This window comes from Lonchura striata, chromosome 22 (genome assembly GCF_050655825.1).
Source record: "Lonchura striata isolate lonStrDom1 chromosome 22, ASM5065582v1, whole genome shotgun sequence".
In the NCBI taxonomy this organism is placed as follows: domain Eukaryota; kingdom Metazoa; phylum Chordata; class Aves; order Passeriformes; family Estrildidae; genus Lonchura; species Lonchura striata.
In genome coordinates, this window is record NC_140724.1 from 4,069,467 (window position 1) to 4,082,141 (window position 12,675).

Below are 12,675 nucleotides of genomic sequence, written 5' to 3' on the forward strand. Positions count from 1 at the left end.
GCTGCTCTTTTTCTTGTCTCCCAAAGTAGGAATCAGTGGTGCCAAGGATTCCCAAGCGTTTTCAGGGAATTTCAGCACCTGGAAGTGTCCAAGGCCAGGCTGGAGCACCCTAGGGTAGTGGAAGGTGAACTTGTCCATGGCAGGGGTTGGCCATGGCTGAATTTCGAGGTCCTTTCCAACCCAAACCATTCTGGGATTATTATTTGTAAAGTCCTTTTCTTTTTGGGTTTTTAATTCACAAGGAGCCTACGAACTGCAAGGTGCAACAGAATGCCTGTGATTTGTGATGAATTAGTCAGGTTTGAAGAAAAATACTTAACGAGAGCACAGGGATTTGTGGAAAAGTCTGACAGTGGAAACAGGAAGGGTTTTTCTCTCCCTCTCCTGTTTTCCCAAAAGGGTTCCTAGTTTTTCATCCTTAACCAGAGCTGCTCAGATGTGCAGTGCTTCATTGTGAAGCCTGTGATGAACCTGCCACCTAATTACAAAGACAAACCTGTTCCTGAGCAGATCTTAAAGTAATTTCTTTTTCTTTTCCCTCAACGTTTTGTGTGTGTTTTCCCCACAAGGTGCTGTGCCTTTGTGTCTTGTGTAAATTGTGTCAATTCCTTCCCACCAACTGTGAGGAAACACTTGAACATTTGAGTGAGGAGGATGGGAGGTGAGGAAAATCACCTTTTTACTCTGCTTCTTCTCAGCTACTACAGAGCCAACGAGGTGCAGCAATTCACTCACTCCAGACCTGTCAGGAAAGGAGAAAAAGATCCAGACAACGAGTTTGCTGTGAGTCCTTTGCCTTTTGTCGGGTTTGTTGGTGGCATTTTGACCAAACTGTCACCTTTTCCCTCTGTTGGGACCACAGAAGTTGGGAAGGAAAAAGCAGGAGACACAAAGGGCATTGCGGTCTCCACCTGAAGCTGGGGGTGATGCTCAGCTCCTCACAGCTGGAGTTTGAACATTCAGCATCCATAAATGTGTGTGGGAGCCCAGCCTCACCAGAGCCCATCCCAGAGAATGGCTGTGGAGTTCTGCCAGCTCGTCCCGGAAGCCTCATTCCACGCAGGAGAGGCTTGAGTTGCAATGATTTATTAAAGAAAATCTGGATATTGATCTAGTACCAATATCCAACTGTGACGGACAAACACTCTCTAACAGTTTAAAGTTACAAAGTGTGTGTTTATTGTGTGTGGGATCCCAAATCCACACAGCAGCTTCCAGGTGATTACAGAGTCCTTTTATCCATCCAAGTGTTGAATACCCAAAATACAAATGCATATTCATCATTTTGGTACATCCCATTCCTCATTTCAAAAGCCATTCAGCACTCGTGGTTTGTCCCTTGAAATGGGTCGGTGTCCCTTCCATGGGGAGGGTCCCAAAATGAGGAAGTCAATGAAGTCTTCCTCGTTCTGACCTTTCTACCTTTGCAATGCAAATATGACAAATGAACTCTTGGTAGAACTCCCATTCCTTGTCTTCAATTGGTTTCAGAACAGAGGAGGCCACAATTGTCTGATGTTCCTAAAAGCTGTTTATCAGTTTATATTCTTCATTATAAACCCAGCTAACTCAACATTGTGCTGACGAGCAATTATTAGTTAACTCCTAACTTCATCAAGGCCTACTCATTTATTTTAATTTACTCTAGTAAGGCTTATCTCTAACTAAAATCTTAGCTCCTCTAAAATCTCTAAATTCCTTAAAATTTACGTTTCAGCAAGACCAAATATTTCCCTTACATCTCAGATCTCTTTCTTTCCTTCTCTGACCAGAACATGTGGATAGAGAGGACAACCTACACAACAGCTTATTCCTTTCCAGGCATCCTCAAGTGGTTTGAGGTCAAACAGGTCACAACGGTGAGTTCTCCACATGGGCTGCATCTTCTCCTCTCCAATCCCTCATGGAATAAAGCCTTGGAGCACTTGGCAATGCCAGTCCTTCCACTGTTGGATGTGGCTCAGATTAAACCAAATTATTGAGTTTCTTACTCAGTGGAGAGGAATGGTTTGGGTTAGGAAGACCTTAAAATCATCCAGTGCCACCCTCTGCCATGGGCAGGGACAATTTCCATTGTCCCAGGGTGCTCCAGCCTGGCCTTGGACACTTCCAGAGATCCGGGGCAGCCACAGCTCCTCGGGGAATTCCATCCCAGCCCCTCCCCACCCTCACAGGGAAGGATTTCTCCCTAAAAACTGCATGAAGGTCTGAAAGCTTTATCCTGCGACTCTGCAGAAGGCTCATTCTGTTTCTTCTGTCCCTCAGGAGGAGATCAGCCCCCTGGAGAACGCCATAGAAACCATGGAGCTGACCAATGAGAGGATCACCAACATCGTGCAGCAGCACACGTGGGACCGCAGCCTGCCCGTGCACCCCCTGTCCATGCTGCTCAGCGGCATCGTGGACCCCGCCGTCATGGGGGGCTACACCAACTATGAAAAGGTCCTTGGCACACCCAGGGAGCCCCTCTGGTGTTCACCTGGAGAGGAGGAGGCTCCAGGGAGAGCTCAGAGCCTGGAGGGGCTCCAGGAGAGCTGGAGAGGGGCTGGGGACAAGGGATGGAGGGACAGGACACAGGGAATGGCTCCCACTGCCAGAGGGCAGGGATGGATGGATGGATGGAAGGATGGATGGATGGATGGATGGATGGATGGATGGATGGATGGATGGATGGATGGGATTTTGGGAAGGAATTCCTCCCTGAGAGGGTGGGGAGGGGCTGGGATGGAATTCCCAGTGAGCTGTGGCTGCCCCTGGATCCCTGGCAGTGCCCAAGTCCCCGATGGAGCAGCCTGGGAGGTGTCCCTGCCATGGCAGGGGTGGCCCTGGGTGACTTTTAAAGACTTTTAAGGTCCCAGCCAAACCATTCCAAAATTCCCTGGAGAGGGACTGGGGACAAGGGGTGGAGGCACAGGACACAGGGAATGGCTCCCACTGCCAGAGGACAGGGATGGGTGGGAGATTGGGCAGGAGCTGTTCCCAATAGGTGGGAGGATCTGGGATGGAATTCCCAGAGCAGCTGTGGCTGCCCTGGATCCCTGGCAGTGCCCAGGGCCAGGCTGGAGCAGCCTGGGACAGTGGGAGGTGTCCCTGCCATGGCAGGGGTGGCACTGGGTGACTTTTAAAGACTTTTAAGGTCCCAGCCAAACCATTCCAAAATTCCCTGGAGAGGGACTGGGGACAAGGGATGGAGGCACAGGACACAGGGAATGGTTCACACTGCCAGAGGGCAGGGATGGGTGGGATGTTGGGCAGGAGTTGTTCCCTGGGAGTGGCTGGGAGGGAATTCCCAGTGAGCTGTGGCTGCTCTGGATCCCTGGCAGTGCCCAGGGAGCAGCCTGAGCCCTGAAGTCCCTTCCCAAAGCACTGCAGGGCTCTGGGAGCTGCTCTGGAGCCCTGCAGCGTGCCAGGCCCAGGTGGGAGCAGCTCCAGCTCCATCTCAGCCCTGTCTGGGGCTCTGTGTGTGCAGAGCTCAGCCAGGGGGAGAGGAGCACAGAGAGCTGAGGTTTGCACTGGCTGAAAGGTGGAAGGATTCAGGTTTAGAGCTCTCAGGGCCAGGGGAGGATCCAGCTCTTCCTTTGCAGTGGGATGAGAACCTGCTCCTGCCTTGTGGGCAGCCTGGGTACCAGAGAAAAGCCAAAACCTGCCCTTCCTCCCCTGTATTCACAGAAGGCAGAAGAGGCTTTCTCTTGCCAGCAGCCTCTGTGTCTTTGGAGTCTTGCAACAGAGCAAATAATCCAGGAAAAAAGCAGCATTTCCTCTACAGGTTTACTCAGCTGACTTCGCTTGAGCAGTGTAGGTTGTTCTTTTCTGTGATCTTTAACTCAAGCTGTTGATTCCCTCCACCTCATGATGAAATTCCCAGCACAAAAGGCACTGCTTGTTTGCACAAAGTGGGTGCAACGTGGTAAAACACATTTAATTCTCCTCAGCTGCGTCCCAGTCCCCTGAAATGAGGTGCACACATTAATTGGGAGAGGGGCTGATTGATCTGGGGTCTAACTCTGCTGATTCCAGAGGAGTTTGGATGCTTTGCCAGGGTTGAATTTGGCCCCGAATCCTCCCATTTTATGAATTAAGGTTGACATCAAGTTTAGAATTACAGAATTGAGAAAGCAGTTAAAACTAGAAAACACAAAATCTCTGCAGCCACATCTGGAAATACTCATTTCTGGTTCATATTTTCCTATTTCAGCTGCAGATCAGTGCAGAACATTTGGCTTTTGTGGGCGGCTAAAATCTTGAGTTTTAATTGTTTCATTGTAGCCAAAACCCAAAGTTGGAGTTTTTAACATCTTTCCTCTTGAAATAATTAAGCACTTTCAAGGAAAATCCCCTGGGACCAGCCCAGCAGCCCTTTCCCAGGTTCACCTCCATCCTGTTCAGGATCAAACCCCCAGCCCTATAAACTTGTACCACAGTCCAGTCTTACAGAAGTAAAAAAAAAATATACTCAGAGGCTGAAATAGCTCGGAGAGACAAATGAAAAATTTATTAGGGGGTTTATCTACAAAAAAAAAGAAAAAAGTTACTCTGAGCAGGAATTAGGATCCATTTTAATGGGATACATCACGGGAATTGGCACAAATTTAAGTTTTTCGTCCAGGAAAATGGATTTGTTTTTGTTCAACTTCAAACCAAGACCAGATTCTGCTGATTAAAGGTAAACCCAGGAGAAGTGGAGACTAAAGGTGCTTTGTTGAAGGAAGCTGGGAGCCCAAATCCCAGCACGGTCTTTATTTCTACTGAATCTTCGTAACCAGCCCCAGGTGAAAATGGGGATTTAAGGGCTGAAATAAGGAAATTGCAGCAGGAGCTGCTTTGCTCTCCTTGGGGCAGCTGGCCTTGTGTGCTGTGAGGCACTGACTGCTGAAAATAAAGAGGCTTTTTGAAGTCAGAACTTGAGGTTTTGGGTCTGCCACTCACATTTAAGTGAGAAGTAGAAGTTGATGGAACCTCAGTTATTCAGATCAGTGCTGTGAGAAGGGGATCAGGGCTGGGCAAAACCTTTCTGATGCAGTAAGTTTTTTTCCATGTGTTTTGCTAGGAAAAAAGCTGTAATTTTTTTAAATAAAAAAGTGGGGTTTGTTCCCTTTTCCCAACCAATAACCCTGACTCTTTGTCCCTCATCTTGTTGCCAGCAAAATGTGGGTTTAATATGAGGAATAATGGCAGTGAATTGCTTTTAAAGGAACAAATAATCTGTGTTCTTTGTCCCTCATCTTGGTGCCAGCAAAATGGGGGTTTAATATGAGGAATAATGGCAGTGTTGCTTTTAAGGGATGTTCCCCTCAGAGCTGCCTGAGGAAGAAGTGTCTGTGTCACCTGTGTCACCTCCTCTTTCTCTCTGTGCTTCCAGGCCTTCTTCACAGAGAAATATCTCCAAGAGCATCCTGAAGATCAAGAAAAAATTGAGCTGCTCAAGCAACAAATTGCTATCCAGGTGTGGGACTGGGGATGTGGAGGCACTGGGGGAGTGGGGAGGAGGGAATCCTGGAATGCTTTGGGTGGGAAGGGCCCACCCAGTGCCACCCCTGCCATGGGCAGCGACACCTCCGCCCATGCCAGGGTGCTCCAAATCCCACCCAGCCTGGTCTGGGGAAAACATTGATGTTTGTTCAGCACCTGGAGCTCCAGCACTGAATTTGAGGAGCAGCTGAGCTCCCTTGCTGTGTCACTGTTTATTTTCCCCTTCAAAAGCACAAAACACGTTGATTTAGAGCTTTTATTTTTATCTGAGCTGTTGAACTGACCCTCTGGGGAGCAGGAGGGCTGGTCTGTGCTCCTGCAGCTCATTCTGCTCCTTCCTGCCACCTCGCTCAGATGCCTCTCCTGGCAGAGGGGATCCGCATCCACGGCGAGAAGCTGACGGAGCAGCTGAAGCCCCTGCACGAGAGGCTCACAGCCTGCTTCAGGGAGCTCAGGAGGAAGGTGGAGAAGCAGTACGGGGTCATAACTCTGGTGAGGGAACCTGGTTTTTTCCATGTTTTGCCCCAGAGGAACCCAACTCCCCCTTTGCCACCCACGGGTGGGTGTGAGGTGGTGTCACAGAATCCCAGAATCATCAAGGTTGGGAAAGAGTTTTGAGACCATGGAGTCCCAGCTGTGCCCAGTCCCCACATTGTCCCCAGTTCAGAGCTCTGAGTGCCACGTCCAGGCCTTCTTTGGACACCTCCAGGGATGGGATCCAACCCTCCCTGGGCAGTTCCAGTTCCTGAGCTCCCTTTCCATGGGGAAATTTCTGCTGGTTCCACCCTGAGCCTGCCCTGCCCAGCCTGAGGCCGTTCCCTCTCCTCCTGTCCCTGGCAGGAGCTGGGCAGAGCCACAAGGTCCCCCCTGATCCCCCTTTGCTCCAGGCTGAGCCCCTTCCCATCTCCCTCAGGAACTCTCCAGCCCCTTCCCATCTCCCTCAGGAACTCCCCATTCCCTTCCCAGCTCCCTCAGGAACTCTCCAGCCCCTTCCCAGCTCCCTCAGGAACTCTCCAGCCCCTTCCCAGCTCCCTCAGGAACTCTCCAGCCCCTTCCCAGCTCCCTCAGGAACTCTCCAGCCCCTTCCCAGCTCCCTCAGGAACTCTCCATTCCCTTCCCAGCTCCTCAGGAACTCTCCATTCCCTTCCCAGCTCTCTCAGGAATTCTCCAGCCCCTTCCCAGCTCCCTCAGGAATTCTCCAGCCCCTTCCCAGCTCCCTCAGCCTCTCCTGGTGCCCCAAACCCTTCCCCAGCTCTGTTGCCTGCCCTGGACTCCCCTCAGCCCCTCCATGTCCTTCCTAAATTTGGGAGCACAGCACTGGAGGTGTGGCTCCCCACTTGCCCAGGGCACAGTCCCTGCCCTGCTCCTGATCCCTTTGGCCATTTTGGCCACCTGGGCTCATGTCCAGCCATGTCCATCGACTGACCCCCAGGTCCTTTTGTGTCCAGCAGCTCTGACCCCAACCTGGGGGTTGTGGCCCAAGTGCAGGACCCTCGGTGTTGCTGTTTTTAACCCTCGTGTCCCCGGGTTCAGGCCATGGGCCTGGCCTGGCCAGGTCCCTGTGCAGAGCCCCAGGCGTGCTGCAGGGCTGCTGCTGCAGGGCTGCTGCTGCTGCTGCAGGGCTGCTGCAGAGCTGCTGCTGCTGCTGCAGGGCTGCTGCAGGGCTGCTGCAGGGCTGCTGCAGGGCTGCTGCAGGGCTGCTGCTGCTGCTGCAGGGCTGCTGCAGAGCTGCTGCAGAGCTGCTGCAGAGCTGCTGCTGCAGGGCTGCTGCTGCAGGGCTGCTGCTGCAGGGCTGCTGCTGCAGGGCTGCTGCTGCTGCAGGGCTGCTGCTGCTGCTGCTCTCTCACGGCGTTCCCGTCCCCGCAGCCCCCGGCGCTGACCGAGAGGAAGCCGAGCAGGTCGGGCTCGGTGGTGCTGCCCTACATCATGTCCTCCACCCTCAGGAGGCTCTCGGTCACCTCCGTGGCCTCGTCCGTGGCCTCCACCTTGTCCACCTCGTCCGACAGCGCTTCCTCCAGGCCGGGCTCCGACGGGTCAGTGATGGACAGCGGGAATGTGCCCAGAGAGGGGCAGGGATGTGCCCAGAGAGGGGCAGGGATGTGCCCAGAGAGGGGCAGGGCTGTGCCCCAGAGAGGGGCAGGGATGTGCCCAGAGAGGGGCAGGGATGTGCCCAGAGAGGGGTAGGGAAATGCTTCAGAGAAGGGCAGGGATGTACCCCAGAGAGGGGCAGGGATGTGCCCCAGAGAGGGGCAGGGATGTACCCCAGAGAGGGGCAGGGATGTGCCCAGAGAGGGGCAGGGATGTGCCCCAGAGAGGGGCAGGGATGTGCCCAGAGAGGGGCAGGGAAATGCCCCAGAGAAGGGCAGGGATGTGCCCAGAGAGGGGCAGGGATGTGCCCCAGAGAGGGGCAGGGATGTGCCCCAGAGAGGGGCAGGGATGTGCCCCATAGAGGGGCAGGGATGTGCCCAGAGAGGGGCAGGGATGTGCCCCAGAGAGGGGCAGGGATGTGCCCAGAGAGGGGCAGGGATGTGCCCAGAGAGGGGCAGGGATGTGCCCCATAGAGGAGCAGGGAAATACCCCAGAGAGGGGCAGGGATGTGCCCAGAGAGGGGCAGGGATCCCCATTGACCAGGAACTGGAGTGGAGTGACACACAGACTCTGAATCTCCTCAGAAGGCTCATCTGAGTTTATTAGAAACCCATTCTGTTAGAAACTGTTCTGATACAGGTGCATCTGCTTGGTCATTTAATCAACACCCCTCACGCCATTGGGTAATTAAGAAAACACCCTTTGGTAAACCTCTTATGAGAAAACAACTCTTCAAAACACCAACTGCAAGATGGTTTTAATTCTTTCTCTCAGCCTTCTCTAAACTCCCCAGAACAATTCCTGGGGAACTTTGTGTGGCTTGTCTCTCTCTGACTAAACTGTCACACCCACAATCAGGTGCTCTGAAAATCAAGATTTACTCCATGGAAATACCTTTAAAATGTGTCTGGAGGTCAGTGTTGTTGTTCCATTTTAGAGATGGGGCTTTGGAGCACAAACAGAGGGAGCTGAGCCCCAGCTGCTGCCTCTGGAGTACAGTTATCCCCAGTGCATTCCAGGTGCCCACTGCCTCTGTTTCCCAGGAAAACGGGTGTGAGGCAGCACAAAGGGTTTATTTTGGTCATCCAAGAGGTGAATAAGGCACACATCATGTGTTTCACCCTGTTTGCAGCTGCATCCGCGGTGTGGAAAGGAGCTGCCACACCTGGGGACATCCCCTGGTGTCCCCTGTCTGTACACTGCCTTTACAGCTGGGATAACCAGAGTTTAGGTGATGTGGTGCAGGTCAGTGAGACTCACGGCTGAGCAGGAGCTGCAGCTCTGGCTCCTTCTGCAAGCAGATCATACTTTACCTTGGACCAAAAACACATCATACTCAGAATTCCAGGGGTAACAGCACAAATCCCACTGAAAAATCATGGTCCTGCCTCACTTTTCCACAGTAATCCCTTACACAAACGAAGAGATCACAGCTTTTTAACAATCAGCCCTTTCCATGTCTGATGGACTCATGTTTCATGTTTTTCTCACTCTTTTGGGCTACAGATCTACCCTGGAGCCTCTCTTGGAGAGGAGAATATCCACATCTTCCAGAGCTGAGGAGCTGCCTGTGAAAGACGACGGTGACAACAGGATTAGCAAACTCAAGAGGAAGGAGTGGAGCATTAGCAAGTCTCAGGTTATTGTGGAGAAGGAGCCAGAAACAGAACTGACTTCCAAAATGGTAAAAAAACCCCATCATCATAACGTCAGCAATAATAAAACCCACAGCAGGAGCTGAGAGTTTCCATTGCTGGTCAGGGGGAGCCTCATTAAACAGTGGGAGGGGTTCAAATACCAACAAGCCTCAGTCATCTGAGTAATTCTCTTTTTGTTAATTTGGAAAATTCGTGTCACGGGCCCAACTGCAGCTTGGCTGGAGGTGCAGACTGGGAGCAGGAAGGCTCAGGGTGGTGCTGAGCAGAGCTGAGCCCTCTCAGCACCGTGGCAAAGCCCTGTTCTGCTTGGAGCAAGGAGCCCCTGCCCAGCCAGGCAGGGATCCAGCTGCCCAGCCAGATGTGGAGCTGCTGGCAGGCAGCAGCACTGCACAAATCAAATGTCCTGTGAGGTGCAGAGCCCTTGGATGGATCAGGGAGGTGGGAGAAGATGCTCTGGTGGTTCATCAGCAGCTCTGGAGACCTGGATCTGCCAGGCTGTGCTCTGCTGCAGCCCCCTGTGAGGGCAGGGCGGTCACTGCTTGAGGAATAAACCAGAATGTGCCCCCCAGGAGCTGGCATGAGGAACAGACTGGAGCTGTTGGGCTTGGAGGCTCACAGTGGGGTTCAGAGTGGTCACCCAAAGCACAGGGATGAGTTTCAGGCCACAGACAGAACTGTGCACCCTGGGATATTGTCCTGATGGACATAAAAACTGTGCTATACCTTGAAATATTGTCCTGATGGACATAAAAACTGTGTTACACCCTGGGATATTGTCCTGATGGATGTAAAAATGTGTTACACCCTGGGATATTGTCCTGATGGACATAAAAACTGTATTACACCTTGAAATATTGTCCTGATGGATGTAAAAACTGTGTTATACCTTGAAATATTGTCCTGATTGATGTAAAAACTATGTTTTACCCTGGGATATTGTCCTGATGGACATAAAAACTGTGCTACACTCTGAGGCTGAGAGAACTGGGCACCTGGGTATTTCAGTGCTCCTAATCTCACTGAAGCTGGTTGCTAATCTGATTTAACACAGGCTCATTTTTCACAATAGCAGGGAAACACAAATTCCTGTGTTTCCCTTTCCTCTCCAAGTTCCAGCTGAATCTGGCAGGGACAGGTAATGCTGATCCATTCCCAGGAATTCTCATCAGCTCTGAGGGAGGCTGCAGAGTGTTTCTGAGCAGGGGATCTGTGGTGCTGTCATTGGTACTGACAGCATTTCCAGCCCAGTAAAACTGGGGCTTGGGATGGGGTGCTGCAGGAGGCCTGGCCCTCTGCCTCTGGAATTGCTGTTGGATGAAATCCCCAACATCTCTGAAGGGAAGGAGCCATCCAGGGTTCCAGTCCTGCCTCAGGATGCTGCAAAGCCCAGGAAAAGCTGCTTTTATGGCTCTGCTCCATGGCTGCACAGAGAGCAGGAGTTGGACAGGGATTTCCTGCAGCTCTGGACTCGGCTGGAAAGCCAGAGGGCTTTTTGTGTGTGTGGTCCCTTCTGTGCAGAGAGAATTCCTGCACAGGGGATGGAGAATTGACCTCTGAAAAAGAGTTTAATTATGTGTTTAGGTGACAGCCTGCTCTGGGAAGCAATGAACTAATATTTAAAAGGGCCCCTGGACTTATCACTGCACTTCTGGGGCCACACTGAGGTGGCCTCGTGGTTTGAGTGAAGAGCACAAAGGATGTGACACTGGAAGGAGCTGGATGCAAATTCCCAAATGGAAAAGATTTGTAAAGCCTAAAATGGACTCATTTCACGGCCCTGACCTGCACCCAGAATTTTATTTTTCTTTATTTCTTGGAAAGAGTTCATCCTCACTCCCCTCCAAAGTTTTTCCACAGAACTGCAGCAACTTTTCAGTGTGACATCTTCCCTCCTTAATTAATTCAGCTAATTAATACATTAATAATACCATTAAAAGCAGTTTAATGCTGCTCAGGAAGTGCCAGGGGAAGCTGGGCTGTGTCCTGGGAGCACAGAGGGTGCCTTTGGCACAGCCAAGCCAGGCAGGGCTTGCACTCCTGCTCACCTTTTGTGCCAGGGTTTGTGTCACTGTGTCACCTCTGAATTTCCTGTGCTCACCTTTCTGTGCCAGGGTTTGTGTCCCTGTGTCACCTCTGAATTCCCTGTGTCACCTTTGAGTTCCCTGTGCTCACCTCTCTGTGCCAGGTGTTTGTGACAGCTCCGTGTCACCTGCCTGTGCTCACCTCTCTGTGCCAGGGTTTGTGTCACTGTGACAGCTCTGTGTCACCTGCCTGTGCTCACCTGTGTTTGTGTCACTCACAGCTCTGTGTCTCCTGGCCGTGCTCACCTCTCTGTGTTTGTGTCACTGACAGCTCTGTGTCACCTGCCTGTGCTCACCTCTCTGTGCCAGGGTTTGTGTCCCTGTGTCACCTGGCTGTGCTCACCTCTCTGTGTTTGTGTCCCTGTGTCACCTCTGTGTCACCTGGCTGTGCTCACCTCTCTGTGTCCCTGACAGCTCCGTGTCACCTGCCTGTGCTCACCTGGAGGTTTTTGTGTCTGTTCCCAGCAGGGCACGGCAGGGAAGGCACAGAGGCCCAAGAGTCTGCAGCTGGGAGAGAACAGGCTGACCCTGCTGCAGGGCTCCTCGCTGCAGCAATGCACCCGCAGCCCTCCCCCCATCACCCCCAAAACCCCCCGGACCCAGAGTAAGTCCTGCTGCTGGGGTTTGGTGGGACTGACTCTGTGTTTGCTGAGGGAACACGCTGGGGAGGGAGGGAAAGAGGGAGGGAGCAGCTGGGGCCTGTTGGAAATCTCGAAAATCAAATTTACTCCATGGAAGTGCATGTAAAATGCTCCTGGAGGTCAGTGTTGTTCCATTTTCAGACGGGGTGTAGAGCACAAAGAGTGGGAACTGAGCCCCAGCTGCTGGATTAGTTACCCCCAGTGAATTCCAGGTGCCCACTGCCTCTGTATCCCAGGAAGACAGAGGTTATCATTTTTGTCAGATAACAGGATTTGGCTGTGCCATCAAAGATCACATCTGTGGCTTGCACGTCACTTGTTGAAGCAGTGCATCACTGGGATTCCAGGGAACAGTTTCTGGGTTTCTCAGTTCCTTTCTTTTTCTTGTTTTCTCCTGTATTGACCTGGACAAGAAGGATGGGGAGAGACTTTTCACAGGGGTGTGGAGTGATGGGACAGGGGATCAGTTTTAAACTGTGGGAGGGCAGGGTTAGATGGGATTTTGGGCAGAAATTCCTCCCTGTGAGGGTGGGTAGGGCCTAGATGGAATTCCCAGAGAAGCTGTGGATCCCTGGGAGCATCCAGAGCCAGGCTGGAGCACCAGGGACAGTGGGAGGTGTCCCTGCCATGGCAGGGGTGGCACTGGGTGGGATTTAAGGTCCTTTCCAACCCCAGCTGTCCCATGACTCTGAATTTTGGGCAGGTTTATTAAACCCTGAGGAGAACAGCACGTGCAGT

At 52.2% G+C, this 12,675-nt stretch overlaps 1 protein-coding gene across 4 annotated transcripts in view; it reads left to right on the top strand.

The window, feature by feature from the left end:
* The window catches only part of DOCK5 (dedicator of cytokinesis 5), an 85,746-nt gene that overhangs the window by 65,796 nt on the left and 7,275 nt on the right, over nt 1-12,675 (top strand). For 3 of the 4 annotated variants that reach the window (XM_085559227.1, XM_077789239.2, XM_085559228.1), the window contains 9 exons: nt 437-518; nt 699-783; nt 1,773-1,859; nt 2,266-2,442; nt 5,360-5,443; nt 5,824-5,961; nt 7,336-7,502; nt 9,064-9,241; nt 11,762-11,900. In XM_085559227.1, the coding sequence (XP_085415353.1) occupies nt 437-518; nt 699-783; nt 1,773-1,859; nt 2,266-2,442; nt 5,360-5,443; nt 5,824-5,961; nt 7,336-7,502; nt 9,064-9,241; nt 11,762-11,900 (1,137 nt within the window). The remainder of the gene's footprint in view (nt 1-436; nt 519-698; nt 784-1,772; nt 1,860-2,265; nt 2,443-5,359; nt 5,444-5,823; nt 5,962-7,335; nt 7,503-9,063; nt 9,242-11,761; nt 11,901-12,675) is intronic. The other variant, XM_085559226.1, reaches the window with a different exon arrangement.